This window comes from Pelobates fuscus, chromosome 1, assembly GCF_036172605.1.
Source record: "Pelobates fuscus isolate aPelFus1 chromosome 1, aPelFus1.pri, whole genome shotgun sequence".
Lineage (NCBI taxonomy): Eukaryota > Metazoa > Chordata > Amphibia > Anura > Pelobatidae > Pelobates > Pelobates fuscus.
This window is the reverse complement of record NC_086317.1, coordinates 220,017,025-220,044,915: the sequence shown is the minus strand read 5'-3', so window position 1 is coordinate 220,044,915 and position 27,891 is coordinate 220,017,025. Positions and strand designations below refer to the sequence as shown.

Below are 27,891 nucleotides of genomic sequence, written 5' to 3'. Positions count from 1 at the left end.
AACACCAATAAACTAAAACTAGTACAGCAATAACACCCCGAATTGGAATATATTCCTATCCTCTGCAACTTTCTATGATATGAGTTAATATATCTGTGGTTGTCAAGTGTTTTTATCTGGTGGTAATGTATGTACAAAGCTCCTGGTTTTTGTTTTATAAGTGGACTGACAACCCTATCCATTACTTTCTGAGAGAATTAATTATGCGTAACAATGAAAAGCAAGAAAAATGAATGAATGTAGTAAAAACTGATGGTTGCAAACCAAGAAAAATAAACTCTGAAAAAGGCAATACCCTGATGTTTTTACTTTGTCAATACTTAATCTTTTTTATTTCATGTTAATCAGAAATATAGTTTGAGCATATTTAGCATATGAGATGTTAAAAAACTGTAGCACCTAATAAAACTTTAACAGCAAATATAATTTAACAATAACAAGTATTTGTGTAGAGATAATTTCCATTCTTTCCAAATGCAAGGGAACTTTATGCATATTTTAAAACTGAATTTCTTATCATTTTAAAATGAAGCAAACACTACGAAGCGGATTACCCTGCATATTTTTGGAGTGTGCTATGCTCAAGTTGAATTGTCAAAGATTGGTCACCTATTCTCTAAAGCTCACTGTAACCCTAGCTTTAATAATTCATTCAGTGCTCTTGTGAGCTTTTGAGAAATCAGGTAACCGATCTTTGAGCAACTAACTTGAGCATGATGGGGCCAATTGCCAACTTAATGCAAATTATAGTTTTTATAAATGTAAATCAATTTGATGAATGTCCAGGCTGAAAGACATCCCTGATATAGTTAGAAATTTAGTTTGTAGTAAAATGTTAGTTATAAATGAAAAGACACATTTCTCTTCAACACCTTGTTTATTGTTGTAAAACATGAAAAAGGCCAGTTCTATATTATCCATGGTTATCCCCCATCACTGGTTTAGGGTGCACACGGGGGCGGCCACGCGGTTGCCCTCTCCTGCGCAAGGGGCCTATTAGTCGGCTGCCTGCCCAAGTGGGGTTTTCGCTGGTGCCCCTGGCCATAGTGTTTGGCATAGAAGACCCAGTTCTTGGATCTTGCAGAAAGAATTGAGCAAAAGAGCATGGAAGGGTGGCAGAGACTGAAGAAATGCGCGTTCCTCTTGGTCGTGTCAATCCTCCACGTGCCCTCCTTCCAGTAGTAGCAGAACCACTGCAAGGTGTTCCCCTTCCTTCAGGAGCCTGACCCTCTTGGGCAATTGCCCTTTCCTGTCTTCTTTTCCTAAGTTCATCTCTAATATCACCAAGCACTCCCAAAAGCTGACGATGTAGCTCCCTGTCTCTTGCCCTCTCTTCTCGTTGACGGGTCATCTCTTCTTCTTTTAGGGCCAGCTCTTGGCGATACAATTGGTCCCTCAACTTTTCTAACTGCAATAAACGATGAAGACTAGCCCTCCAGCGAGCTCTCCTGTCATCTTTAGCACGAGGACGACCAAGTCTTCTTGGCATTGTGGCACTTGATGCCTGGTCGCCCTCGGGGTATTCAGAGGAGAGAAGAGATTCATTGCAACTGTGCTCACTGCGTTGAGAAGAAGCTAACTGATGGTCATCTTCCCCTTCATCATCTTTACAATGGTTCTGCAGCAGTGGCCACACCATGCCACCAGGCAAAGAACCAATCTCTGTTTGCTGGCTTCCCCCATCTCTTTCAGACTGGGTTGACTCTGCAGACTCGGCAACCCTTTCAGAGGGAGGTATATCTGAGTCACTCTCACCCCCCCAACCTGTATGTGCAGATAAATAGCAGAGGGGGTCTTCTGTGGATGAAGCTAGGGGTCCTGGGGAAACTCGTCTGAAAGAGTGCTTGATTTGACGCCCAACAGTGAGGGAAACTCTAACTTCCTCTTTCGCTGGGGACCAATGCTCTAGATAGGGATTTATAATCATTCCTTGACACCTCCTACTTTCAATCTCCTGGTCTTCCGTATCTCCTTCCACTGATGTAGTGCTGTAGGTGACCAATGTGCCACTTCTCTGGGGTGGTGATAGTGCTGACCTCATGGGGGACCTCTGGTTTGGCAGTGATGATGCTGCAAGGAAAAAGAAATTAGGTTTAAAAACGTTGTGCTTTATAGTACATATTTAGATACATTTCTAGCAATATTTTCCACACTATCTGTTCTCAGCCCTAAGACCCCCTGCTGACACCCTGTCCTCCTGCATAAATGAATATGGCTAAATCCCTCTCTATACACTTTGTGAAATGTGTTGTGTATTATGTGTTTGAAGTAAGAATGTGATTATCACTTGCATGATTGTAGAAAATAAAAGATGAAAATCTGCGTGTTCTTAAACAAAAACAAAAAAGACATTTCACATTTACAAACATAAAATGAATAGTTCTGGGTTGTGTATTGGATTCAGATAAGATGGATCACCAGTGGACTGCATAACCATGAATTTGCATTCATAATAATTCAACCCAAAAGTGCCAGCATCTAAAGTAAGGTTTAGAAGCCCTTTCTTGAATTATGATTACCAACTCCTGGTACTTAACTGGTAATTGGCAGGATTTAAACAACTGGGTTTTCACTGTCCATAAGAAAGAATCACATATTCTCCAGTAGAATTCCAGCCCACATTTAAAACCTACACTGGTTAAATATGCGCTGGCAAAATGGGATAAAGTAAACATATCATGGGAAAAATGTGTTCCTATTCTGAGGCTTTGTCATGTACATGTCAGAGTCAAACTCTGGCTAGACAAGGGAACAGAGTACGGCTAGGGAAGCACTGTTCCCCATGAAGGTGCCTGAACTGCTCTGCCTTTAGCCCCTGCTGTTGCCTACAAAAAAACAGGGAGGGATCAAAGGGCATATTGGCCTCGGCTATGGACCTTGGGGTGCAGGACCTTCAGCAGAAGCTAAAGAAGAGGGCTGCCTGGAGGTGCAGTGCCGGATGTGGTGAGCTTCTGTTCTGGAGCTGAGAGAAAATAACATACATTCTACTAGAAGACCTTTGAGCATGTGCACTAGTATATACTACTAAAATAATGCTGAAATAGAGAGATATTCAGAAGTAAATCTGTCTACATCCCCAAACTGGCAAGGTAACACTATTCTGATATTATAAGTGGGTTAAGCAAACCATCTAGCTAAAGAATTCCCATGTAAAGTATATGGCTGCATGTCCTGGTAAACCATTTTGGGGTAATGAATCTTACTTATCTTTTTCCTACTAGCTATCACATTCCTAACTGAGTATATAACTACCCTTCCCAAAAATTATATATACTGAAAACTTGGGATAGGCTGGACGATTGGGACCTAGCATTCCACTAACAACCTAATCCTATTCCTTCCTCTGCTTAAGCTATTGATATGTCTCTGAGCACATTGTATTATATTGAATTCTGTTGAGCTTACCTGGATCAGCTTTGATGCCTTCCAGCTCACCCACCATCCTGCACAACATGCACGAAAGTAGGTTCCCCTTGCCTCTTACAGGGATTGGGGATAATGAGCAGGGTGGCCCCTCCTGGCAGCCCTGATGGGGAAGCTCCTCTTTAAATCTTGCCGAAGGTCCAGACACCCAATATCTTGTGTTGAGACTCTTGGTACATCATGCATAGCCGAGCCTGCTGGATCTGTGTTCATTGTAGGGGCATTCTTGCATTTGTTTATTTAGGGAATGAGGGATTTTAGCATTCTTTGGGATATGAATAAGGACAGAGGGGATTGGGGTAGGCTTCACTGTAGGACTCTGTTTTTCTATCACTTAAAAATACAAGGGAAAACTGAATAGGCAGGTATCTTGGATAGCACACATGGGTATTAAGTAGCAACCTGTCCCTGCTTTTTTGTAGCTGCAAATAAACCCCAGCAATACACATGCATGGGGTAGCCAATGCTTTTAAGAGGGTAACGTTAGGTGACAATGAATGTGTAACCATGTTTGTGTTTGTTTTTTTTCATGGAGTGTGTTACTAATCAAACTTCAAAAATAATATTTGCTTGCATCCATATAAGTACATTGAACAAAAGATTATGAGCAATAACATGTCTGTTGCTGATCAGAGAATATAAATAATTGTAGCATGGAACTTTTTTTAGCTCTTGTGACTGACCTTCAGCTAACAGGAGTCATTGTTTTTTTTTTGTTTTTTTTATTGCAAGACCTAACTATATGCAAGAACGTCCTAGCCTACTACTACATAGCCCTAAAAGATGGAGCAATCACCATGTGTACAAACTGGACGTTCCTGCTGATTGCTCCTTTTTTTTTTTTTTTTTAAACTGTGTACTATTATTATTTCTTTGCACAATATCCTCATTATTTCCAAATTTGCACTCTTATGTATAATACTTAATTTCAAAGAACTACTCAAAGAGAAGTAAAATATCAAAACATACAACCACAACATTATTCCAGCCATCAATTAGGAATGTGACTAGAGTAGTAGAACATTTCAACAACAATTAAGGGCATGAAAAAGATAACTAGAATGTATGCAACAGACAGGCAAATGTACAGCAGAGAGCTAAATGAAACCAGAACTCACAAAATTGGTATAAACGGCTAACTCAAATATGTCACAGAACAAAAAATGAGGTTGCTGAACAATATACCCCTCTGCCATAATGTTGAAACAAACTGGGCAATGATTTCTTCACCTTTCTCTTTACTCTTTTACGTTTGGGAAACAGTTCCCTCTATAAAAATGCACAAATAGATCTTTCATTCAATAGAATCACATTTTCCTGAGCATATAAGATTTAAAACCTTGAATATAATATTACAATCTACTCACATCACATATAAGATATATGACTGTTTCATGAATATACGGCAGACTATAGCCAAAGGTGTGAAATACCTATTCTGCCAACCAATGAAAATTCAGGATTTATCAGAAAATGAGTGTTGAGTCTTATCAGGATCTCTTAGAGCATCAATGAATTTGTAATATATATGAAATAGAATCTTAGCTACTCTGCCTCCCACTGTACTAGCAGCCATGTTAAAATTCATTGAAGTCCAGGATCCATGACGATAGGACGACATTGCAAATGTGCATACTGTCGCATCAGTTAATATCAAAGTTAAAGGTAATAATAACACATAGGAAATACTTTCAAATAAACCCCTTAGGATAACTTTAGGCAACAGTAGATTTGCCAACTTATGTGACTCTGGATCGGAATCTTCCATTAACTGACATACAGTAACTTGTTCTTGTCATGCTGTTGTGCGTTCTCATCACCTTGCATACACTACACAGCAGGGTGGCTAGCCTATGCTCTCCCCTCACCTTTCCTCTGGTATGCCAGCATTTTTACCATTTTCTGCTATTTGACAGTTTGGGAGCTGTGATGTCATACACAGAGTTCTCTTTTTGTTTGGTATTCTACCTGAGTGAGATAGAAAGTAAGAAGTTCCAGACAGGACAGGAGCACTTCAAGAGAGCTGTTACCAGAAAAATCCCTGACTCTACAAATAAAAAGGAAAAGTGCAAGAGACAGTACTAAGCAGACTGTAAATGAAAGTACAGCTACCCAAACTGTAAGATCAACAGGCGATCGTAAAAATACCGACATATGACAGTAGAGGCGAGAAGATAGTATAGTAGGACAAGCTTGCATTACTTTGTAGTGCTCGGAGGGTGATGACTGATGTCGTTTTCACCCTGAGCGTTACAAGAAGGCAAGAAAGAGTGGCTATGGCTTGGATGAAGGAAGATTCTGACCTAGGGTTAGACAAGATGGTAGGTCTGCAAGGAGCATTGGAAAGGTAACTCAGCCACTTACAAGAAAAAAATCATTATACATTATTAAAAATATATTACATTTCAAGAAAGTGACAAACTTTCAAATAACAAATTGTAAAAAACAATTATCAGGGACTAGTGTTGTTTAATGTAATTTTACAACCTAATAGTAACAAAACAATATTTGTTATAATCTGTTACTTATAGTACCTTACATTGGGGAATTATTGCCTTGAATCTGTCTACACTTAATTCTGAGAACAATTTAACAAAACCAAATATGCATGGTAAAACCATTGCCAAATATAAAATTAATTCTTGTAGTTATTGAAATAATGGTTTTGCTAAATCAAATTTTTATTTTGTAATTAATATTGTCTAATGCTTGCAAATCACAGAACAAACTACTAGTACGTTATTGGTTTGTTTTTTAATGGCCCCCGTGCAACATTCAAGATGTCACATCCTACCCTTCATTAGAACATCACAATTCCTTCAAGCACCAGCAACTCAGCTGTGCAGGCATTCTACTTGTCTCAAATTTGTATTAAATGAAATGCAGCAACACAGTGGAGGGTGGTTAGAGAGCATAGTTTCAGAAAAGCACATTTAAGGAAATGATCTTATATAAAGTTATTTTTAATATATATTTATTGCAAAATGTATTCTGAGTAATGACATAGATTGAGTAATGAAAAATTCCATGATCTATTAAAACTTAGCATACAGCATAATAACATAATTACTCCACGAATTTGAGTGAAAATCACTTGCTCAATGTGTAGATTTTCTTGTTTTACTCATGGCTCAAAATGTCAAGTTCTATGTTAAAAGCCAGGCCTAAAAATTAGTTGTAACTGCAAGCCTGAAGGGTTCATGGCACACTCACCAGGGGTACATTTTCACTTGTATATGACTAGAAGGTCAGGGAAATATTTGAACCCTGTTTTATGTTGTTAACTTACATTACATTCCTGCATACACACTGCCAAAATAACAAACAGTATAATTTAATGCACTCTACTAGAAATGTTTTTTGGGGGTTTTTCTTTTACTGGAACTACCCCTATAGTCACACACAGGATCACCTACTTTTCAGTTCCCACTTTTGTTGCAATTTATGAGCGTATTTGTCTCAGGTTGAAGGAACTTAAAAATATTAACGACTGAATGCAGTTTTAGTAGATTGCCTTCATGCTTGATGTGTTCCTGAAGAACTACGTCTAGTATAGTAAACCCAGAATAATCAGTCAAGGCACTTCTCAAATTTAAGGTATGGTTGGCACTTCTCAAATTTACCCATTAGTGTTGTCTGAATCAGAACACACACAGAGATGTCTGAAGGCTTTTGTGACTCATGGTCATAATGTGAATAAAATGATGTCCTTCACTCCCTCATTGTCCACAGGCAAAGAATGGACCAGGCATTAGAGAAATGCAGAATTAAGCACACAAAAAGCAGACAAACATGAAACCGCTTTTGAAAGCCACACGTGTTTTATATTTTGAGCTTGATCCACAATCAAAAATTTGGGGAGTACAAAAGGATCACGTTTATGAAAAGTTAATTAACTTTTTTTAAACAATTTCTACCAGTATAAGCTAATAAATCTATTACCTGTACTATGGAAGATAGACCATACCATGATGAACTTACTAATAATAATGTTAATAAACCAATATGAATTGAATGTACACATGCTATGGCTGTACAGTAATGTTAGTGTGACATTGCATGATACATAAATATGGCCCCTGATCTCAGTTTCATTGCTGTAATTATGACATTACATTGACATTGATTTAAATTAGTGAAATATAAATAATGTGCCTCTGGTTTTACAATTAGTTTACAACCCCATAACACCTCACTTCTCTTTGTAGCCAGAAATAGAGATACATTTCCACATCTATTTTTGTGTCTCTTGAATGTGGGGTAAACTATTTTAGTGGCAAACCATTTAATTAGTTGACCATCCAATGATCTGTTCATTTCTAGCGGCATTGTTCATGTTTAACGAGCTTGTTATTTCAATTAACTCTAAAAAGGTTGTGGTGATAAGTGGCAGCTGCCAAAAGACAACTCAATTTATAAGCACTCAAAAACCACATGATATGTTAGAAATAATGGAGAGCATTTGGTAGCATCTTTGTGGTTATATGGTCCCCCCCAGAGTTCCACTGGTGTAGAAAATGGTATGGAATTTTTCCATAACAAGTAAACAATTCTAATAAACTTACTATTGTTTTGAATGTCCCCTGTTGTCAACCGTTGCCCTCGAGTCCTCATCTTTAGCCCTGAAAATAGGCCATCTATAAAATAGAAAAACCCTTAATAACCGCCACACTTTAAATAAAAACTCAGGTGCAAAAAAGTTAATTAGCAGCAGCTAAATGGCTTTTGAAGAAACTATCACTGGTCCAAAATACATGCTTGTACATCATAGGACTCGTCCTCTCACACATTATGACTGGCTGGTAGAAATAACCAGCTAATCACAATGATACACACAAATAAAATTTTCATGAATTGACTTCCCCTTTTGTTTCAATGGTGAATGAAATGAGTATTGTGATTGGCTAAGCAATAGAACCAGCCAATAACAATATGTGATAGGAGGGCAGGTCAAATGGCGAAGAATATAAATGTCAATCTGTTTCAGAACAGCACCATTTTGCAAAACCATTAAAACATTTGGGCTCTTTTTTTTTTTTAATCGGAGTGCAGCGGGCATTAAGGATCTTTTGATGTTTTGGATAACTAATTTGCAGTGCTACAGATGACGAGAGAAGACTGTTAACAGGGGTCAACCAGGATAATGGTAAATTGTTAATGGGGCAATAGGATTTTTAATGGACACTTTAGTGTTTTGTATATAACTGTGTGGGGACTGACCATTTGGTCAGCTTTACTAGGGGATTGGGCGGTCTTTTGTATATTTATATTTTAAAAAGCGTTCTCTTATTTAGCAAGCATGGGATTGGACACTTTCTGTTTAGCACTTATGTAACTCCCTCATTTCAGCCTACGATGGTAATCACTATGCAGTTATCATATACGGATGAAGAAAGGAAGGGATTTTATTACTAAGGCCTTAATTGTCTAATACATGCAGTCGGATTTATGAGGAAATAATTGCTGGCTTCCCTCTGGCTTTATTATTGGGTCCTCACAACACTTTTTATGTTTAATTGTTTTAGGTGGTTAACAAAGATCAGGAAGATTTGACTGAAGACAACACAGACAAATAATGGAAGATACTTGACACAAGTGGACTTTCGTAGGATTTCAATAGTAAGCCAGGTTTCTGACCGGTTTTTAATTAGGGTCATTAAACAGTGCAAGTGATTTATATATAATATGTCTCATCACATGTTAAAAATTAGAGAGACATTGCATTTTTTTTTGAATATCAGTAAAAATTTGCATATGAACGCTTTGAAAATCAAGGCCAATCATAAAATGTATGCACATATATAAACAATTAACATATATCATAAGATTTGAACTATAGTGGTAAAAAAAATAAAAGACAAGGGAAGAAAAAAGGCAACCAAACACTGTGATATAATATGAAGCAAGCATAAAAACAAACCTAAGGATTTGTCATAATAAAATAGTGTTTAGAGTGTGCATGGAACGCCAGTCAGGGATACTTACAAGTATTGGGCTTGAGGATACTGCTGGCAAGGGTTGGTCCTGAAGGGGCAGACATGGAGAAGACAGAGATGCAGTCATCGTCTTGGGAGCAGCCAGCTTGGATGGCACGGAGGTAGCTGTGACTGCGCATTCGGAAACAGCCAGGGAGATCCAAGGCCTCTACAGCATGAGACTCCACCTCACTGAACACAGACTCACATGTGGCCCCTGACTGGTGGTTAAGCTCCCCTTTTATCTGGAAGGTTAAGAAGTGTGGAGTTAGTGTAATATATATTTGTAAAAAATCAGCCGACTTAAAGGATCTAAAAGGAGGTTGCCAAAGAGTAGTTATGGCATTATAATGACCCGCACTCTGGATATCCTTGGAGTATTTTTAAACATGTGGATTATCTTAGTTAGTTCACTTTGTTATAATTTATTCCTTGTTAATATGGCACAACTAGAATAAATATGATTGTAGGATCATTTTCATCCTGGTCGCCAACACACAGGGAATATTTTAGTTGCTCACGCGTGTAAAACTTGATAAATACATTTGTGAATTAAATAGGACTTAAAATGTGGCTATCACGTAATTCCTGGATAATCTGGTGAAAATAATATATATATCCATATGTTAATTATAAAATGACGCGCAACACCACATTGGGATAACTTGCTAAATGTGAACTTTTGCCACCATCACTTTGCTGTTTTAAACAGCTCAACTTTGTCATGGACTGTTGGAATGAGAGAGTGTCACAATCTTGAAAAATAATGCCTTATTATCATTTATGTACAGTAATGCTAAAAAATAAATTGCTCTAAAAAACACTGCCAATGTAATTAATGCTATGCATATGTACATAGGACAAATTTCCATTATTTCAAAAAATAATAATTTTTTGTGCCTAGCAATAATGTGTTCATTATGTTGAAATGATTTGAGTGTCAGTGCCACTTTAAAGACATTTGTAAAGGTAACCAAGGCCAAATGTTACCACTTTTCAGAGTACGGTATTATTATGATCATCTAGGAGGCAAATTATGATAAGTTGATGGAAAGCTAGTCTACCCTTGTATAAATGTTAGCGTTGTAGAGACATTGTGGTATTGTTACGATGTTTTTTTTTTGTTTTTTTTCACAAGAGCAATTTAAATTAAAGCATTATTGTTTCAGATAGTTGTAATGGATGTTAAAAGTAATCATTGCAGTAGAGAGATAAGAATTCTAACATGATACAGGCAAACACCATCTGTTCGTTAGATATACATCCACAGGATACCTTTACAGTACACATCAAACACTATATAAATTTTCTTTCTCACAATATTAACCAATATGGGGTCTACTCATAACACTCTCTAATATATTTTCTGACTATTCACCTTGGTTATCATTAATACATTTTTTGTGTAAGGTAAAAAAGCACTATAAACGGGAATTGTGGACAGCCGATTGCTTTCTCGTAACTGTCTTCAAAGGGCATCACATACATATCACAATGAACATGGATATATTCAGTTTCTGAAAAGTACTGAAAAAAACTGTATGATTAATGTACAATCCATTATAAGGTTTATTGAATAACATGTTAGTCTTTCTTGCCTTACTATTCATAGTCATCATGTTGTACTGTTTGGCATTCCATTTAGAAGATGTGTATCAAACAGAACCCACCCATATATATATATATATGTTGCTTCATAAACACACATTCATAGGGGCTAATGCAAATAGTGGGAAAGTACAATTTTTTAGCATCTGAAAGAGTATAAATGAGAAGATAAAGGGATATTCCAGGCACCAATATATGGCATGATACATTTATAATTTCTCATGTCTCTCATTCCCCTCCTCCTGCTATGCCGCATCTCAGAATAGCTGGAAAGCAGACGCTGTAGAGCATTGGTAAGATCTGGGTGAATTTATACGTATTCAATAAAAACAATAAATGAAGTAACCTGCACCTAGTTTCTATTATCATATTCTTGTATTGATAGCATCATTACTGGGTTTGAAGGTGCAAGGTATATAATTGAAGTAAAAAGCTGACACTTGAAATACAAATACATTTCTAATCCCCCTTATGTGCAATGGTTTATGGGATATATGCAAATCCCAAATAAAAAAATAGGAACTTCAGACTTTAATACAATTTATATTGTATATAAATAATTTATATTGTTTATATGTTAATTTGCATTATCTATATTATTCATTATAAAGATGGTGTGTGCTCAACAAAAGCCTGGAGAATCCCTTTAATTGTGAACATGGGGAGAATATATAGAGATGCTAAGAAGAAAAACGGTAAAGTGAAATTAGATGTGGTGGTAGGGGAAATTTAAAACAGCAGCAGTGATGGTTTTTTTTTTTATATTAAAGATGCAATGATAGGTGTTAATAGCACTGAATCAGATATTTGTATTATCTATATTTAGTATAATCTTACTTTGATTTCAACATGATTGGCTACAGTGGTATTGCATTGTGTTCCCCATGAGTACCAAACATTTAATGGTATGAAACACATTTTTCATGTTAGATTGCCTTTGAAAGATGATTTATAGGAATAGTTTCGGGAAAGAGTCCACGAACAACCATTATGGAAAGCATCAATAGCAAGAATGATTACAGTGGTTGTTAGAAGCAGTTCAAGAAGCGTCTAGGAGAACAATTACAGGAGTTATTAGGAACATTTACAGGCACAGTTTGGGGTGAAGACACAGAGGATCAAAACAATAATTGGATATAGTAACACAAGGTGTTACTTTAAGTGCTTTTGCAAGTGTTTTAATAATTAGGAATTTAACAATAAACTAGATACGTCTGTAACTACTAAAGTGAATCTCTCTATTGGATTAGTTTAGTTATCCATGTTTTAAATGTAGGAACACTATTACCTCTACTCCAAAGAGATGGACACTGAATTACAAAAGTGTATAAGTATTTAGGTATAATTCAGTAAAGCCCCCTTGGAACAATAATAGTATTGCAACCCATTTAATTGCTGCATAGATGTTCTTCAATTAAATTGCTAAATTATCCTTAAGTGTAGTATAGGTTACCTGTCACTATTTTTTCATATCACTTTTATAATGACAATTTCCATCTGCATTAACACCACTTCTGGATTTCATAGGAAAAATATGGAAGTGCTAGTCTTTTAAGCTTTAAAGGCAAGGTTTGGAAGATGCTGTAGGTGTGGGGTAGACAGCCAGACTACTTGCAGTGCAGGGAGTGCAAACAAAATTTGGGTGGACATGCATCTCATCAGCATTCCATTTATCTTCAGGTATTACACCCACTATAAAACAAGCCATTCCAATACTTACCTGACCCGTGATGGAGAGACCATAGCCAAGTCCCTTTGGATGGATTTTGGGTGGAGTGCAGCAGCTGCGACAGTTACAGAGACATGAGTCAGAATATCGCTTACATGGAAACCTAATGAAAAGTGATAAGAAAAGGGAGCTAACATGGGGAGGCATGAACATATTGTGAACATCTACTATATCATTGAATAGGTGCCTGGAATCTGAAAACCGCAGCTCAATGCAAAGCAAATTACATACTTTACACTAAGTAAATAACAGCCTTCTAAAAAGCATTACAGATACGTAACACCAAATGCTAAACCATCAAATAGTTTCAAAGCAGAGACACAAATTTGATTCAACATAAACCCTTGACAATGCTTTGACAGTCTTAAGCATCAAAGTATGTGTAGTTCTACAACAAGCATGTCAAACTCAAAGGCTAATACGGCCCAAATAAACAAGATTTAAGATTATGTTGGACGCAAAAAAACAAAAGCTTCAGTTTTCTTAGAAACGTAGGTTTATTTAGAAAAGTAAAGTATAAATTAAGTTGCTCAACTGACACTGGACGTCCTCAGCAACATAGGGCTTCAAAGTAAACAAAAGAGTGGATTTATTTTAAGGAGACGTGCATTTGCATATAACCAACGTTTCAGTCCAACTACCTTGTCATATTAAGAATGTTTGGCAATGGGACTGAAGTGGTGAATGTATGCTGTTGCACAGCTGTAAAAAAAACAACAACAGCATTATCTTGTTGATTTTAAAGTCCTATAAGTGTGTCTTCACTTTGGCTGAGATAATCAAACATGATGATCTCAGCCAATCCAATGCTTTCTCATAGGAAAGCATTGGGAGGCTATTGTGCATGTGTGGCAAAACGCTACGTGACCAATGAGCATCTCCATTGGGAGTGTTCGGCGCCTCCATGCAGATCCAATCTAATACACTGCCCCTCCCCCATTCTAATACACTGCCCCCATCTAATACGCTGCCCCCAAATCCTCCCCCATTCTAATACACTGCCCCCATCTAATACGCTGCCCCCAAATCCTCCCCCATTCTAATACACTGCCCCCATCTAATATGCTGCCCCCCAAATCCAATACATTGCCCCTCCCTCCAATTTAATGCACTGCAGCTTAATGTAATATACTGCCTCCCCTCACTCCACTATAATGGAATACTCCCTGCCCCAATTTAATACACTGCCCCCTTCCCTCTCCAATTTAATACACTGACCCTCTCCTCCTACCTTAAGATGAGCCACTCATCCTCCAGTTCCAGCCCTGCTCTTCTCTGATCAAGCAGGCCAGACGCTCCTCTGGCACTGCAAGCAGAAGGTATGGGGGAGTGGCTGGTCTGCACTGCAGACAGCAAGCCACTCTGCACACTGTAGTGCCGCCGCCGGATATGACTTCACATGCTGTAAGCACATATCCGGTGGCTGGTGTGGACTAATGCTTAGTGCTCTTGCAGCCGTCGGAGCATGTGATTGCCCGTGGTAGAGCAGACAGGAAACAGACAGAAAATATATTTCCTGTCCTGTGGCTGGTCATAGTCACAGCACAATGTGGCCACAGGGCAGGCCAACAAAGATAGTCATTGTGGGCCGCAAGTTTGACATGCTTGTTCTACAACATCTAAGGAATATCTCTGGTTAATAGAAACCAATACCGTCTTTTTGAACTCAAATAGTACTTCAGTTGCGACCAATAATTCCACACCAGCGTACACGTATCGTCTGTCATACATAAATGAATATTTCGTTCTCATACACCAATCTCCCAGTACAGAGCACTATTAGTGGTCTCTATTGTGTGAGATGTGAAATCCCTCTGCCGATGCAATATTTATGTCAGCAGACTAAATCGCTCTGAATTATGATTAAGGTTACTGTTTAGGTTAGTATCAGTATAGGGTTAGGGTTAGGATTAGTTTAATTGTATTGCTACCGTAAAGGGTCAATGCTGGTTTTGGGTTAAAGCTGCTTTAGATTGATGGACAGTGTAGGGATAAGGTTAGGTTCGATTGTATGGTAAGAGTTAGTGTAAGCATAGGGTTAGCAACAGGTTAAGTGTAGGATTTGGGATAGAACTAATGTAAGATTAGCTTAAGCTATGAAAAATTTATTTAGATCCTAGAATATGAGGAATTAAACATTCTGGAGATGTGAAGCTATTATGAGTTTTATTTATTAGAAGGAGTCCCCCTCCCCTCCCATTGTTTAACATTTTATCCATAGCTATTGCTGTATTAGGCATACAGTATAGACTTAAAGGACCACTATAGGCACCCAGACCACTTCAGCTCAATGAAGTGGTCTGGGTGCCAGGTCCATCTAGGATTAACCCTGCCTGCTGTAAACATAGCAGTTTCAGAGAAACTGCTATGTGTACATTAGGGTTAATCCAGCCTCTAGTGGCTGTCTCATTGACAGCCGCTAGAGGCGCTTCCGCGCTTCTCACTGTGATTTTCACGGTGGAAGACGCCAGCGTCCATAGGAAAGCATTGAGAATGCTTTCTTATGGATGGACTGACTAAATGCGCATGCACATTCAGCCGATGACGTCTGAAGGAGGAAGAGAGTCCCCAGCGCCGAGGGAGAAAGGCGAGTGTTTAATGCCCTTCCTCCCCCTTCAGCCCGGCAGGAGTGGGACCCTGAGGGTGGGGACACCCTCAGGGCACTATAGTGCCAGGAAAATGAGTTTATGAAGATATATGCTCTGTTGATGAAAGGATCAATACTATTTTCCATTACATAAAATGATATTACATCTGTTATTTAGTTGGTGAGATTATTCAGTTGGCTAAAACACCAGCTGTGGCACCTATTAAACTAAAGAAAAATAGGTTTTACTTCTGGTGGGGTCAATATAGCTTTCTTATGTCAATAACATGTCACCTTTTTGGTACAATAATAGTATGGGTGCACTTAAAGACAAAGTCTTAAATTACGGTGAAATCAATATATAACACAAATTCTGGGTTTTGTTTTGTCAGAAGATGGACAAATACCTCTCTTCTTAAAGTGGCACTGTCACGCCTAACTTACCTTTCTCTTCTCTTCCTCGCTCAGAATCTGTTCTTCTTTTCTTTATTTTTTTTAATCTAGTTTTCTTTAAAACACAAGATAAAGTAGGGACTACTTTATCTTATGTATTTTTCCTAAGCTTGACTTTCTTTGACCCAAGGATGAGCTGTGTCAAGTAGAAGAGTGAGTATTTTCTCTGACACAGGAAAAGGAGCCGACTTAAATTCCTCCTTGGGTCAAAGAAAGTCAGGCGTAGTAAAAATACATAAGACAAAGTAGACCTTGTCTTGTGTTTTAAAGACAACTAGATAAAAAATAAGAAAATAATAACTGATTCTAAGAGCGGAAGAGGTGAGGAAACAATAAGAGAATAGTAAGTTTGACTGACAGTCCTGCTTTAAAGGGTTAAAGGACCACTATAGTGCCAGGAAAACATACTCTTTTTCCTGGCACTATAGTGCCCTGAGGGTTCTCCCACCCTCAGGGACCCCCTCCCGCCGGGCTCTGGGGAGAGGATAGGGGTTAAAACTTACCTTTCTCCAGCGCCGGGCGGGGAGCTCTTCTCCACCGATCCTCCTCCTCTCCTCCCATTCGTCTGAATGCGCACGCGCGGCAAGAGCTGCGCGCATTCAGCCGGTCTCATAGGAAAGCATTATCAATGCTTTCCTATGGACGCTTGCGTGCTCTCACTGTGATTTTCACAGTGAGAATCACGCAAGCGCCTCTAGCGGCTGTCAATGAGGCAGCCACTAGACTGCTTTGAGGGCTGGATTAACCCATTTATAAACATAGCAGTTTCTCTGAAACTGCTATGTTTATTAAAACATTGGGTTAACCCTAGCTGGACCTGGCACCCAGACCACTTCATTAAGCTGAAGTGGTCTGGGTGCCAGAGTGGTCCTTTAAGCAGTTCTGTTTTATACAGATTTGTATACCAAGTGAGTGATATTCATCTTGCCTTGGTTAGGATGCTGCCTTTTATGGAGGTATATGCACTGTAAGCCTGCTTGAGAGCCATATATATTCTTCTTATTACCTATTATTAGATGCCACACTAATTTAACAAAATAATTGTGGCTCCTAGCTGCATCATTTATGTCCCTGCTTTAGCTCAGAAGTTAACCAAGTAACCTAATGGCACTATTTGAGAGAACATGTTTTATTACTACTATTAATATTATTACTACAGCATTGGTGGTATTTTTTATCACTATGTCTATGTATGTGCATCAGCTATTTATCTGAAATGTAGTGCTTGAGTCATTGGTTGATTAATTTTGGGAGCTAGGCTGAGTCCCAGCTCCAAACCCCATGCCGTGGATATATATATCTGAGAGTAGCTTAATGTAGGAGATATACCGTATATACTCGAGTATAAGCCGAGTTTTTCAGCCCATTTTTGGGGCTGAAAAACCCCAACTCGGCTTATACTCGAGTCAGAGTCTGTATTATGGCAATTTGCATTGCCATAATAAAGACTGGGGGGAGAGGGGGGCTGGCAGAGCTGTACTTACCTCTCCTGCAGCTCCTGTCAGCTCTCTCCTCCTCCGCGCCGTCCGGTCAGCACCTCGGTCAGCTCCCAGTGTAAATCTCGCGAGAGCCGCGGCTCTCGCGAGACTTACAGTGTGAGCTGATAGAAGGAGCTGCACGGACGGCGCGGAGGAGGAGAGAGCTGACAGGAGCTGCAGAACAGGTAAGTACAGCTCTGCCAGCTCCCCTCTCCCCCCCACTGAACTGCCACTGGACCACCAGGGAAGGAGAGCCCCCCTCCCTGCCATGTATCAAGCAGGGAGGGGGGACTAAAAATATAAATAAAATAAGAAATAATAATCAAAAAAGAATAATAATAAAATAAAAATTAATAACAACAAAAAAAAGGGGTATAAGGACCACTATGGGAGGGGGGGGGTGGGTTAAGGACCACTATGGGAGGGAGGGGGGTATAAGGACCACTATGGGAGGGGGGGGGGTAGGTTAAGGACCACTATGGGAGGGAGGGGGGTATAAGGACCACTATGGGAGGGGGGGGGGGTATAAGGACCACTATGGGAGGGGGGGGGGTATAAGGACCACTATGGGAGGGAGGTGGGTATAAGGACCGCTATGGGAGGGAGGGGGGGGGTATAAGGACCACTATGGGAGGGGGGGGTATAAGGACCACTATGGGAGGGAGGGGGGTATAAGGACCACTATGGGAGGGGGGGGTGGGTTAAGGACCACTATGGGAGGGAGGTGGGTATAAGGACCGCTATGGGAGGGAGGGGGGGGGGTATAAGGACCACTATGGGAGGGGGTGGTGGGTTAAGGACCACTATGGGAGGGAGGTGGGTATAAGGACCGCTATGGGAGGGAGGGGGTATAAGGACCACTATGGGAGGGAGGGGGGGGGGATAAGGACCACTATGGGAGGGAGGGGGGGTATAAGGACCACTATGGGAGGGAGGGGGTGGGATAAGGACCACTATGGGAGGGAGGGGGTGGGATAAGGACCACTATGGGAGGGAGGTGGGTATAAGGACCACTATGGGAGGGGGTGGTATAAGGACCACTATGGGAGGGAGGGGGGTATAAGGACCACTATGGGAGGGAGGGGGGGGATAAGGACCACTATGGGAGGGAGGGGGGGGATAAGGACCACTATGGGAGGGGGTGGGATAAGGACCACTATGGGAGGGAGGGGGGTATAAGGACCACTATGGGAGGGAGGGGGGGGTATATGGACCACTATGGGAGGGATGGGGGGGGGGATAAGGAACACTATGGGAGGGAGAAGGGGGATAAGGACCACTATGAGAGGGAGGGGGTGGGATAAGGACCACTAGGGGAGGGGAGGGTAAGGACCACTAGGGGAGTGGTGAGTCAGGACCACTGGGGGGGGGGTGAAGGAACACGGGGGTGGGGAGGTAAGGACCACTGAGGGAGGAGGAGGGGAAGTCAGGACATATGGGGGGGGAGGGGGCGGCAAAATGTTTTTTGCCTACGGCGGCAAATATCCTTGCACCGGCCCTGCACACACTGCATTCACACACTGCATACACACACACACTGCATTCATGCACACACACACTGCATTCATGCACACACACACTGCACTCATACACACACGCTGCACTCATACACACACACATACGCACACACTGCATTCATTATACACACACTGTAAATAAATATTCAATTAATATATTTTTTTAGGATCTAATTTTATTTAGAAATTTACCAGTAGCTGCTGCATTTCCCACCCTAGTCTTATACTCGAGTCAATAAGTTTTCCCAGTTTTTTGGGATAAAATTAGGGGCCTCGGCTTATATTCGGGTCGGCTTATACTCGAGTATATACGGTACTTTACTCAATCTGAAACATGGGGCATGGGCTCACATTCCAGGTTTACATTCTACTCTGTATATTAATTTAAAATCCTATCCCTTACCCTCTGAGTGTGTTTTGGGATTAGGAACTAGAAAAGCATGTGTTTATGTGGATTAATGTTTAACTGGCATCTACAAAATGACATATCAATAGTAGCACAAATATCTTCAATGGACACTACCAATCGGGTAGCAGAGAACTGTCCAGGATTTGGCAGGATCACGGTTCAAGGTACCTGCGTGATGCTGCTTCACATGGGGATCTTTAAACTGGTTCCACACTACATTTTTGGTTTATTTTGTTTATACAAGAATTGTAGTTATTTTATATCTTTATCAGGGATAATCTTTTAGATTACTGAATGTGCCATTTACCGAGTAAAACACATGAAAAGGAAGAGACCTGTTGCCAAGAGAACACAGGAAGATGTCTCAGCGAGGGTTCACATTTTATATTGACTATAGCCCACAGATGACATGAGTTGCTAGGAAACATTCCTTTTTGGTACAATAATTCTAGTGATTCTCAGCACATAGGTCCTTGAGGTATAAAGACAGTTGCTATGAAGGCACCTACTTTAGCTATTATGTTATTTTGCCTAGCTGTTGAACTCTATTATATGTAAAAATATATTTGGTTTCAGCTTACTAAATATTTAAGTGTAGTGGTAGAAAAACTCTGTATGATTTGTGATTTCATTACCTCAGGAGATAAAGATATATGCTCTGTTGATGAAAGGATCAATACTATTTTCCATTACATAAAATTATATTACATCTGTTATTTAGTTGGTGAGCTTATTAAGTTGGTTAAAACACCAGCTGTGGCACCTATTAAACTAAAGAAAAATAGGTTTTTACTTCTGGTAGGGTCAATATAGCTTTCCTATGTCAATAACATGTTACCTTTTTGGTACAATAAATCTAGTGATTCTCAGCACATAGATCCTTGAGGTATAAAGACAATTGCTATGAAGGCACCTACTTTAGCTATTGTGTTTTTTTGCCCAGCTGTTGAGTGGAGTTAGGTGTTAATACATTCTATAAAATAGGAAATATGTGAAAACATCAGATATTCTTAATGGAACCTCAGGTGGACTATGAGTTGCTGTTTTTCAGTGCTCTTTACTAATAGAGCCATTATTATTATTATTATGTTCTGATATGTAAGATGCATGTGATCTCTTTACAATGCTAGATTGTAAAGATATCACGTGCATCTTACATATTAGAAAATATAAGATTTAACTGGCTTTAATCCAGAATTTAACCCCTTAAGGACCGGACTTTTTTTGCGATGTTGTACATTTGCGACCAGGCATCTTTTTACACTTTTGTGGTGTTTGTGTTTAGCTGTAATTTTCCGCTCTCTCATTTACTGTTCCCATACAAATTATATATTGTTTTTTTCAGGACAAAAGGGGCTTTCTTTACATACCATTATTTATATAATCTCATGTAATTTAATTTTTTTTAAATGTAAAAATATGATGAAAAATTGAAAAAAATACATGTTTTTTGACTTTTATGTGAAAAATCTTTTACTCATCTACAAAAGCGAATGAAAAAAACTGCTAAATAGATTCAAAATTTTGTCCTGAGTTTAAAAATACCCAGTGTTTACATGCTTTTTGCTATTTTTTTGCATGTTATAGGGCTATAAGTACAAGTAGGATATTGCGGTTTCAAAACATACATTTTTCAAATGTATCAATAGTGACATTGTAACACTATTATCTGTCATAAATCTCTGAATAACATCCCACATGTACATATTTTTTTTAAAGTAGACAACCCAGGGTATTCAATATGGGGTATGTCCAGACTTTTTTAGTAGCCAGTTAGTCGCAAACACTGGCCAAAGTTAGCGTTCATATTTGTTTGTGTGTGAAAAAAGTAAAAAACTAAATTGAATGCTAATTTTGGCCAGTGTTTGTGACTAAGTGGTTACTAAAAAAGACTGGACATACCCCATTTGCAATACCTTTTGCAAATGGTATGCCATCATGGGGGTAATTCTCATTCCTGGGCTACCATACGCTCTCAAAGGCACGTAACCAACCTGGCCATTTTCAATGTAAAAATATTTGACCCTGTAACTTTCAAAAACGCTATAAAACCTGTACATGGGGGGTACTGTTATACTCAGGAGACTTTGCTGAACACAAATATTAGTGTTTCAAAACTGGAAAATGTATCACAACAATTATATCATCAGTAAAAGTGCTGTTTGTGTGTGAAAAATGCAAAAAAAGTCACTTTCACTGACAATATCATCGCTGTGATATGTTTTACTGTTTTGAATCACTAATATTTGTGTTCAGCGAAGTCTCCCGAGTAAAACAGTACCCCCCATGTACAGGTTTTAGGGTGTCGTAGAACGTTACAGGGTAAAATACAGTGATAGCAAATTAAATTCTCTGAACTTTCGGCCTGGGTTGGCAGGCAGGTCCCTTAAATTGCAATCAATAAAATAACATCATTATGTAAAAATATTACATAAATACGCACGTAGAATTTAAATATATATGCATATTTATATATTTGAAGTCTACGTGTATATTTATATCATTATTTATGTAATTTTTTATATGGACATATGAATAGTTCGTATTCTTTTTATTTATTTATATATACATAGATATATATACAATTTCATTCTAAGTGTATTTTGATATATATATATATATATATATATATATATTAATATCAAAATACAGTTAGAATAAAATTTCGTATAGATATATAATTTTTTATTTATTATTATTTTTAATTTTTTTTATTTAATTTAATTTACTTATTATTTGTATTTTATAATAATATATATATACAATATATATAGTTATTATATATATTATATATATACGTGTGTAATTTAATTATAAGTGTATTTTTATATTAATATATGTACATATTAATATAAAAATACACTTAGCATGACATTATATATATGATATATAGACATATATTATATTGGTATAATATATGTCTATATATCATATATATACACATATATAATAATATATTTTTTTATTAACTTTAACTTTAAATTGTTTTAATGATTTTACAGCAGCAGGGAGACTGCCTGTCAGCACAGACAGTCCCCCTGCAGGCAGACACTAGGACACCTATTGTGACCATGTGGTCGCCCTGTTGGGCGATCACATGGCCACAGGGGTCCTAATTCGCCATGGGGAGACTGTCTGGGCTGCAGGCAGTCTCCCCACAACGGGAGCACCGCCGATCGCCGCCGGGGGAACGACGGCGATCAGGTAAGTACATTTTAAATTAAGGACAGTTCAGGACCGTCGTCGGTCGGCAATGGGAAAATGCCGATGACGGTCCTGAACCGTCCCGCGTCCTTAAGGGGTTAATGTTTCTCAATCTCAAACATTGTTTGGCTAATGGTGTGATTTTTTTTTAAAGTACATTTTCATTTATAATGTGTTTAGATCGAGAGATAGACAGACAGATAAGCATGGATGGTGTTGTTATGTGCACTTAAATGTGCAGGTGAATTGCTACTACAGGTGATACTCGAAAAATGTGAATATCGTGCAAAAGTTCATTTATTTCAGTAATGCAACATAAAAGGGGAAACTAAAATATGAGATAGACGCATTACATGCAAAGCAAGATAGTTCAAGCCGTGATTTGTCATAAGTGCGATATTCTAATTTACTGAGATTGTGGATTTGGGGTTTTCATGAGCTCTAAGCCATAATCTATGACAAATCACGGCTTGAACTATCTTGCTTTGCTTTTGAACTTTTCCACGATATTCAATTTTTTTGAGTATCACCTGTAATTTCTATGCATATTGTTTGTATTTTTCAGGTTATTCAGCACGAAGTGTGCAATTTGTTTCTTGTGGTCAATCTCTGTGTTTGTTGCCTTGAATGTAAAGGAACACTATAATGTTAGGAATACAAAAGTGTATTTCTAACACTATAGTGTCTCTATGCAATAATCTCCCACCTCCCCCCACCCTCCCTTCAAAGAAAAGGGTTAAGAAAACAAAACATTGAAACACTTACCTGATTCCAGCACTGAGGTCCCTCGATGCGGAGTCTGGTTCCTCCGACGTCTGCAATACAGGCGGACATAATGCGCATGCACGGCATTAGGCCTTCCCCATAGGAAAGCATTGATTCAGTGTCTTCCCGTGGAGGATGTCAACCCGTTTGGTACCCTCATGCAAAGCGTGAGGACACACAGCATTATTTCATGCAGTCAATCTCTGGTAGACAGATAGTATAAGCAGTCTTAACCCTTTAATGAAAACATTGCAGGGCCTTTCAAATTACTATGTTTCACATTGCAGCCAGATGAGATAAAGTGGTATGGGTGCCTATAGTGTCCCTTTAATTAATCAAACTCCTGACTTGGTAACTAATGAATTCCACGTAACCACTAAATGCACTTTTGTCAATCCATACTATCATCATTCTCACTTTGCAGTTTCCACTCCTTTTAGCCATCTAGATTCCCACTGGAATAGGGCCCTCATCCAGGAGTATATTTGCCGTGAGGCAAGCAAGACATTTGCCTCGGGTGGCACTTTCAGAGGGGCTGCAAAAAATGCCGCCCTAAGTGTCCAGGCAAGTGCCTTGTTTGCCTCACGCCCTGGGGGAGCATGAGGTGGCCGGCTGGCTCAAAGTGTAGACGGGAGCGCAGTCCTCTGAGCTCTTCCTTCTCCCTCGCTCGCCCTTCTATGATGCCGGGAGCCGGAATATGATGTCACTCCGGCCCCGGCGGTATGCGAGGAAGCAGAACAGGAAGAGCTCAGTTCCCTCACCACTTCCATTAAGCGCCTGCCCACCCACTCAGCCAGCTGAGCCCGCAGAAGTCAGCAGCCCCAGGAGTCTGTCTGCCCAGCCAGCCAAGCCAGCAGCCCCAGCAAGGAGTCCAGCCAGCCCAGCAGCAGTCATGGACAGGATCCACTCCAGCTCTCCCAAAGGTTGGGAGGCTGGGTGGATTTAAATTTAAAAAAATAATAATTGGTAAGTGTATGCGAAAGTGTGTGTGGTCGTGGGTGTGGGTGTATCTGTCAGTGTATGTCTGTGTCTGTCTGTCTGTCTGTCTGTGTCTTTCAGTGAGTATGTCTGTGTGTTAATGTGTCTGTCTATCAGTGAGTGTATCTGTCTGTCAGTGAGTGTGTGTGCTTGTCAGTGAGTGTGTGTATGTCAGTGTGTGTCTGTGAGTGAGTGAATGTGTGTGTCTGTCAGAGAGTGTCAAATCAGTGAGGATGTTTGTGTCAGTGTATGTGTATCTGAGAGCGTGTGCCTATCAGTGAGTGGGTGTGTCAGTTACTGAAAGTGTGAGTTGTTCAAACAGTGTGTGCGCCAATGACTGTATCTGTCAGTGAGTATGTCAGTGCATGTGTCAATGAGAACGTGTGTCTGTCAGTCAGAAAAGGCGACCTTGACACGAAGTGGTGGTGGTGCAAATTTAGATTAGGAGGGTGCCTGAATTTAGTTGTGCCTAGGGCAGCACGCATCCAAGATACACCACTGCCCTCATCTCCATCTGTATGTCTTTGTCAAATTTTGTGTTGTCTCATACAGGGTTATTTACTAAAGTGAAAATGCAAAGTGAATTTTAAATTTAATAACAAAATACCTGAGATAGAAAAATTATTTTAGTTAGGCATGCTTTCAGTTCAACTACTTTGACCATACATTTGGAATGCAAACTTAAAGGGATTCTATAGTGCCAGGAAAACAAACTTGTTTTCCTGGCACTATAGATTCCCCATCTGTCAAGGCCCCCTCCCGCGGCACTAAAGGGATTAATAACCTCTTCAGTCACTTACCTGGGTCCAGCACCGATGTCCCTCGGTGCTGGCACAGGTCCGCCCACACTCCTCCCCGCCAACGTCCGCCGGTGGGGGAGACTTAATGCGCATGGGCGGCAATTGCCACACTCGCATTGGGATCTCCCCATAGGAAAGCATTATTCAATGCTTTCCTATGTGGAAAATCTGACGCTGGAAGTCCTCATGCAGAGTGTGAGGACGTCCAGCGTCAGATAACAGACAAAAAGTCAATTTCGATTACCAGATGTCCCTCTGGTGGCTGTCTGGTAGACAGCCACTAGTGGAGAAGTTAACCCTCCGAGGGAAATTTTGTAGTTTATAAAAACGCCAATAATTACCACTTCAGGGTTAAGGGTGATGGACATGGGAAGTAGATTCAACTGATTGATAAAGCCAGAACGAAGAAACGTATATTATTATTGTGAATGTTGTGTCAGTGTTATTTCAACACTATATTGAATAAGACACCTGTATGTATCAAAAGGCTGGCTCTCTGTTTGCCTTAAAGAACAACATGCTGTAGTGATTGTGATGCCAAGAATACCATGGCAATTTTTTAGAGGAATGGTTTGTTTCTTTGTTAGTTATTCCCCCTTCCCCCTTTCCTTGCTGTTTTCCAATAAAATGCTGTCCCGTTGTTTCAGAGACACTTCCAGGCCCTTAAATCTCCCATTGCGGCCTTAGCCCTTGTTATTGTCTGTCCCCACCCTGCCATGTAAAAGCAGCACTGCATTCACACTAATGTAGAGCAGGATGGAAGTTAATTAGGTTATTGTATGATTGTGAAACTGTTATTGTGCAACACTTCTTGGTTTCCGGCAGGTACCGTATATACTCGAGTATAAGCCGACCCGAATATAAGCCGAGGCCCCTAATTTTATCCCAAAAAACTGGGAAAACTTATTGACTCGAGTATAAGACTAGGATGGGAAATGCAGCAGCTACTGGTAAATTTCTAAATAAAATTAGATCCTAAAAAAATATATTAATTGAATATTTATTTACAGTGTGTGTATAATGAATGCAGTGTGTGCAGCGTGTGTGTATGAGTGCAGTGTGTGTATGAGTGCAGTGTGTGTGTGCATGAATGCAGTGTGTGTGTGCATGAATGCAGTGTGTGTGTGTATGCAGTGTGTGAATGCAGTGTGTGCAGGGCCGGTGCAAGGATATTTGCCGCCGTAGGCAAAAAACATTTTGCCGCCCCCTCCCCCCCCCATATGTCCTGACTTCCCCTCCTCCTCCCTCAGTGGTCCTTACCTCCCCACCCCCGTGTTCCTTCACCCCCCCCCCCCAGTGGTCCTGACTCACCACTCCCCTAGTGGTCCTTACCCTCCCCTCCCCTAGTGGTCCTTATCCCACCCCCTCCCTCTCATAGTGGTCCTTATCCCCCTTCTCCCTCCCATAGTGTTCCTTATCCCCCCCCATCCCTCCCATAGTGGTCCATATACCCCCCCCTCCCTCCCATAGTGGTCCTTATACCCCCCTCCCTCCCATAGTGGTCCTTATCCCACCCCCTCCCATAGTGGTCCTTATCCCCCCCCTCCCTCCCATAGTGGTCCTTATACCCCCCTCCCTCCCATAGTGGTCCTTATACCCCCCCTCCCTCCCATAGTGGTCCTTATACCACCCCCTCCCATAGTGGTCCTTATACCCACCTCCCTCCCATAGTGGTCCTTATCCCACCCCCTCCCTCCCATAGTGGTCCTTATCCCACCCCCTCCCTCCCATAGTGGTCCTTATACCCCCCCTCCCTCCCATAGTGGTCCTTATCCCCCCCCCTCCCTCCCATAGTGGTCCTTATACCCCCCCCCTCCCATAGTGGTCCTTATACCCACCTCCCTCCCATAGTGGTCCTTATCCCACCCCCTCCCTCCCATAGTGGTCCTTATCCCACCCCCTCCCTCCCATAGTGGTCCTTATACCCCCCCTCCCTCCCATAGTGGTCCTTATCCCCCCCCCTCCCTCCCATAGTGGTCCTTATCCCCCCCCCTCCCTCCCATAGTGGTCCTTATACCCCCCCCCTCCCATAGTGGTCCTTATACCCCCCCCTCCCTCCCATAGCGGTCCTTATACCCACCTCCCTCCCATAGTGGTCCTTAACCCACCCCCCCCTCCCATAGTGGTCCTTAACCCACCCCCCTCCCATAGTGGTCCTTATACCCCCCCCTCCCTCCCATAGCGGTCCTTATACCCACCTCCCTCCCATAGTGGTCCTTATACCCCCCCCCCTCCCATAGTGGTCCTTATACCCCCCCCCCTCCCTCCCATAGCGGTCCTTATACCCACCTCCCTCCCATAGTGGTCCTTATACCCCCCCCCCTCCCATAGTGGTCCTTATACCCCCCCCTCCCATAGTGGTCCTTATACCCCCCCCTCCCATAGTGGTCCTTATACCCCCCTCCCTCCCATAGTGGTCCTTAACCCACCCCACCCCCCTCCCATAGTGGTCCTTATACCCCCCTCCCTCCCATAGTGGTCCTTAACCCACCCCCCCCCCCTCCCATAGTGGTCCTTAACCCACCCCCCCCCCCTCCCATAGTGGTCCTTATACCCCTTTTTTTTGTTGTTATTAATTTTTATTTTATTATTATTCTTTTTTGATTATTATTTCTTATTTTATTTATATTTTTAGTCCCCCCTCCCTGCTTGATACATGGCAGGGAGGGGGGCTCTCCTTCCCTGGTGGTCCAGTGGCAGTTCAGTGGGGGGGAGAGGGGAGCTGGCAGAGCTGTACTTACCTGTTCTGCAGCTCCTGTCAGCTCTCTCCTCCTCCGCGCCGTCCGTGCAGCTCCTTCTATCAGCTCACACTGTAAGTCTCGCGAGAGCCGCGGCTCTCGCGAGATTTACACTGGGAGCTGACCGAGGTGCTGACCGGACGGCGCGGAGGAGGAGAGAGCTGACAGGAGCTGCAGGAGAGGTAAGTACAGCTCTGCCAGCCCCCCTCTCCCCCCAGTCTGTATTA

The 27,891-nt window shown here is 40.8% G+C and overlaps 1 protein-coding gene across 5 annotated transcripts in view; it reads right to left on the bottom strand.

Moving 5' to 3' along the window:
* Positions 1-27,891, bottom strand: part of DLGAP3 (DLG associated protein 3) — a 452,253-nt gene that overhangs the window by 55,284 nt on the left and 369,078 nt on the right. Inside the window, exons 5-8 of one of the 5 annotated variants that reach the window (XM_063454896.1) lie at positions 12,727-12,838; positions 9,409-9,643; positions 7,989-8,060; positions 677-2,070 (exon numbers count right to left, since the gene is read on the bottom strand). In XM_063454896.1, coding sequence (XP_063310966.1) covers positions 914-2,070; positions 7,989-8,060; positions 9,409-9,643; positions 12,727-12,838 — 1,576 coding nt within the window. In that variant the 3' untranslated portion in view covers positions 677-913. Of the gene's footprint in view, positions 1-675; positions 2,071-7,988; positions 8,061-9,408; positions 9,644-12,726; positions 12,839-27,891 lie in introns of those variants that run through there. The other 4 variants (XM_063454869.1, XM_063454904.1, XM_063454879.1 and 1 more) reach the window with 4 other exon arrangements.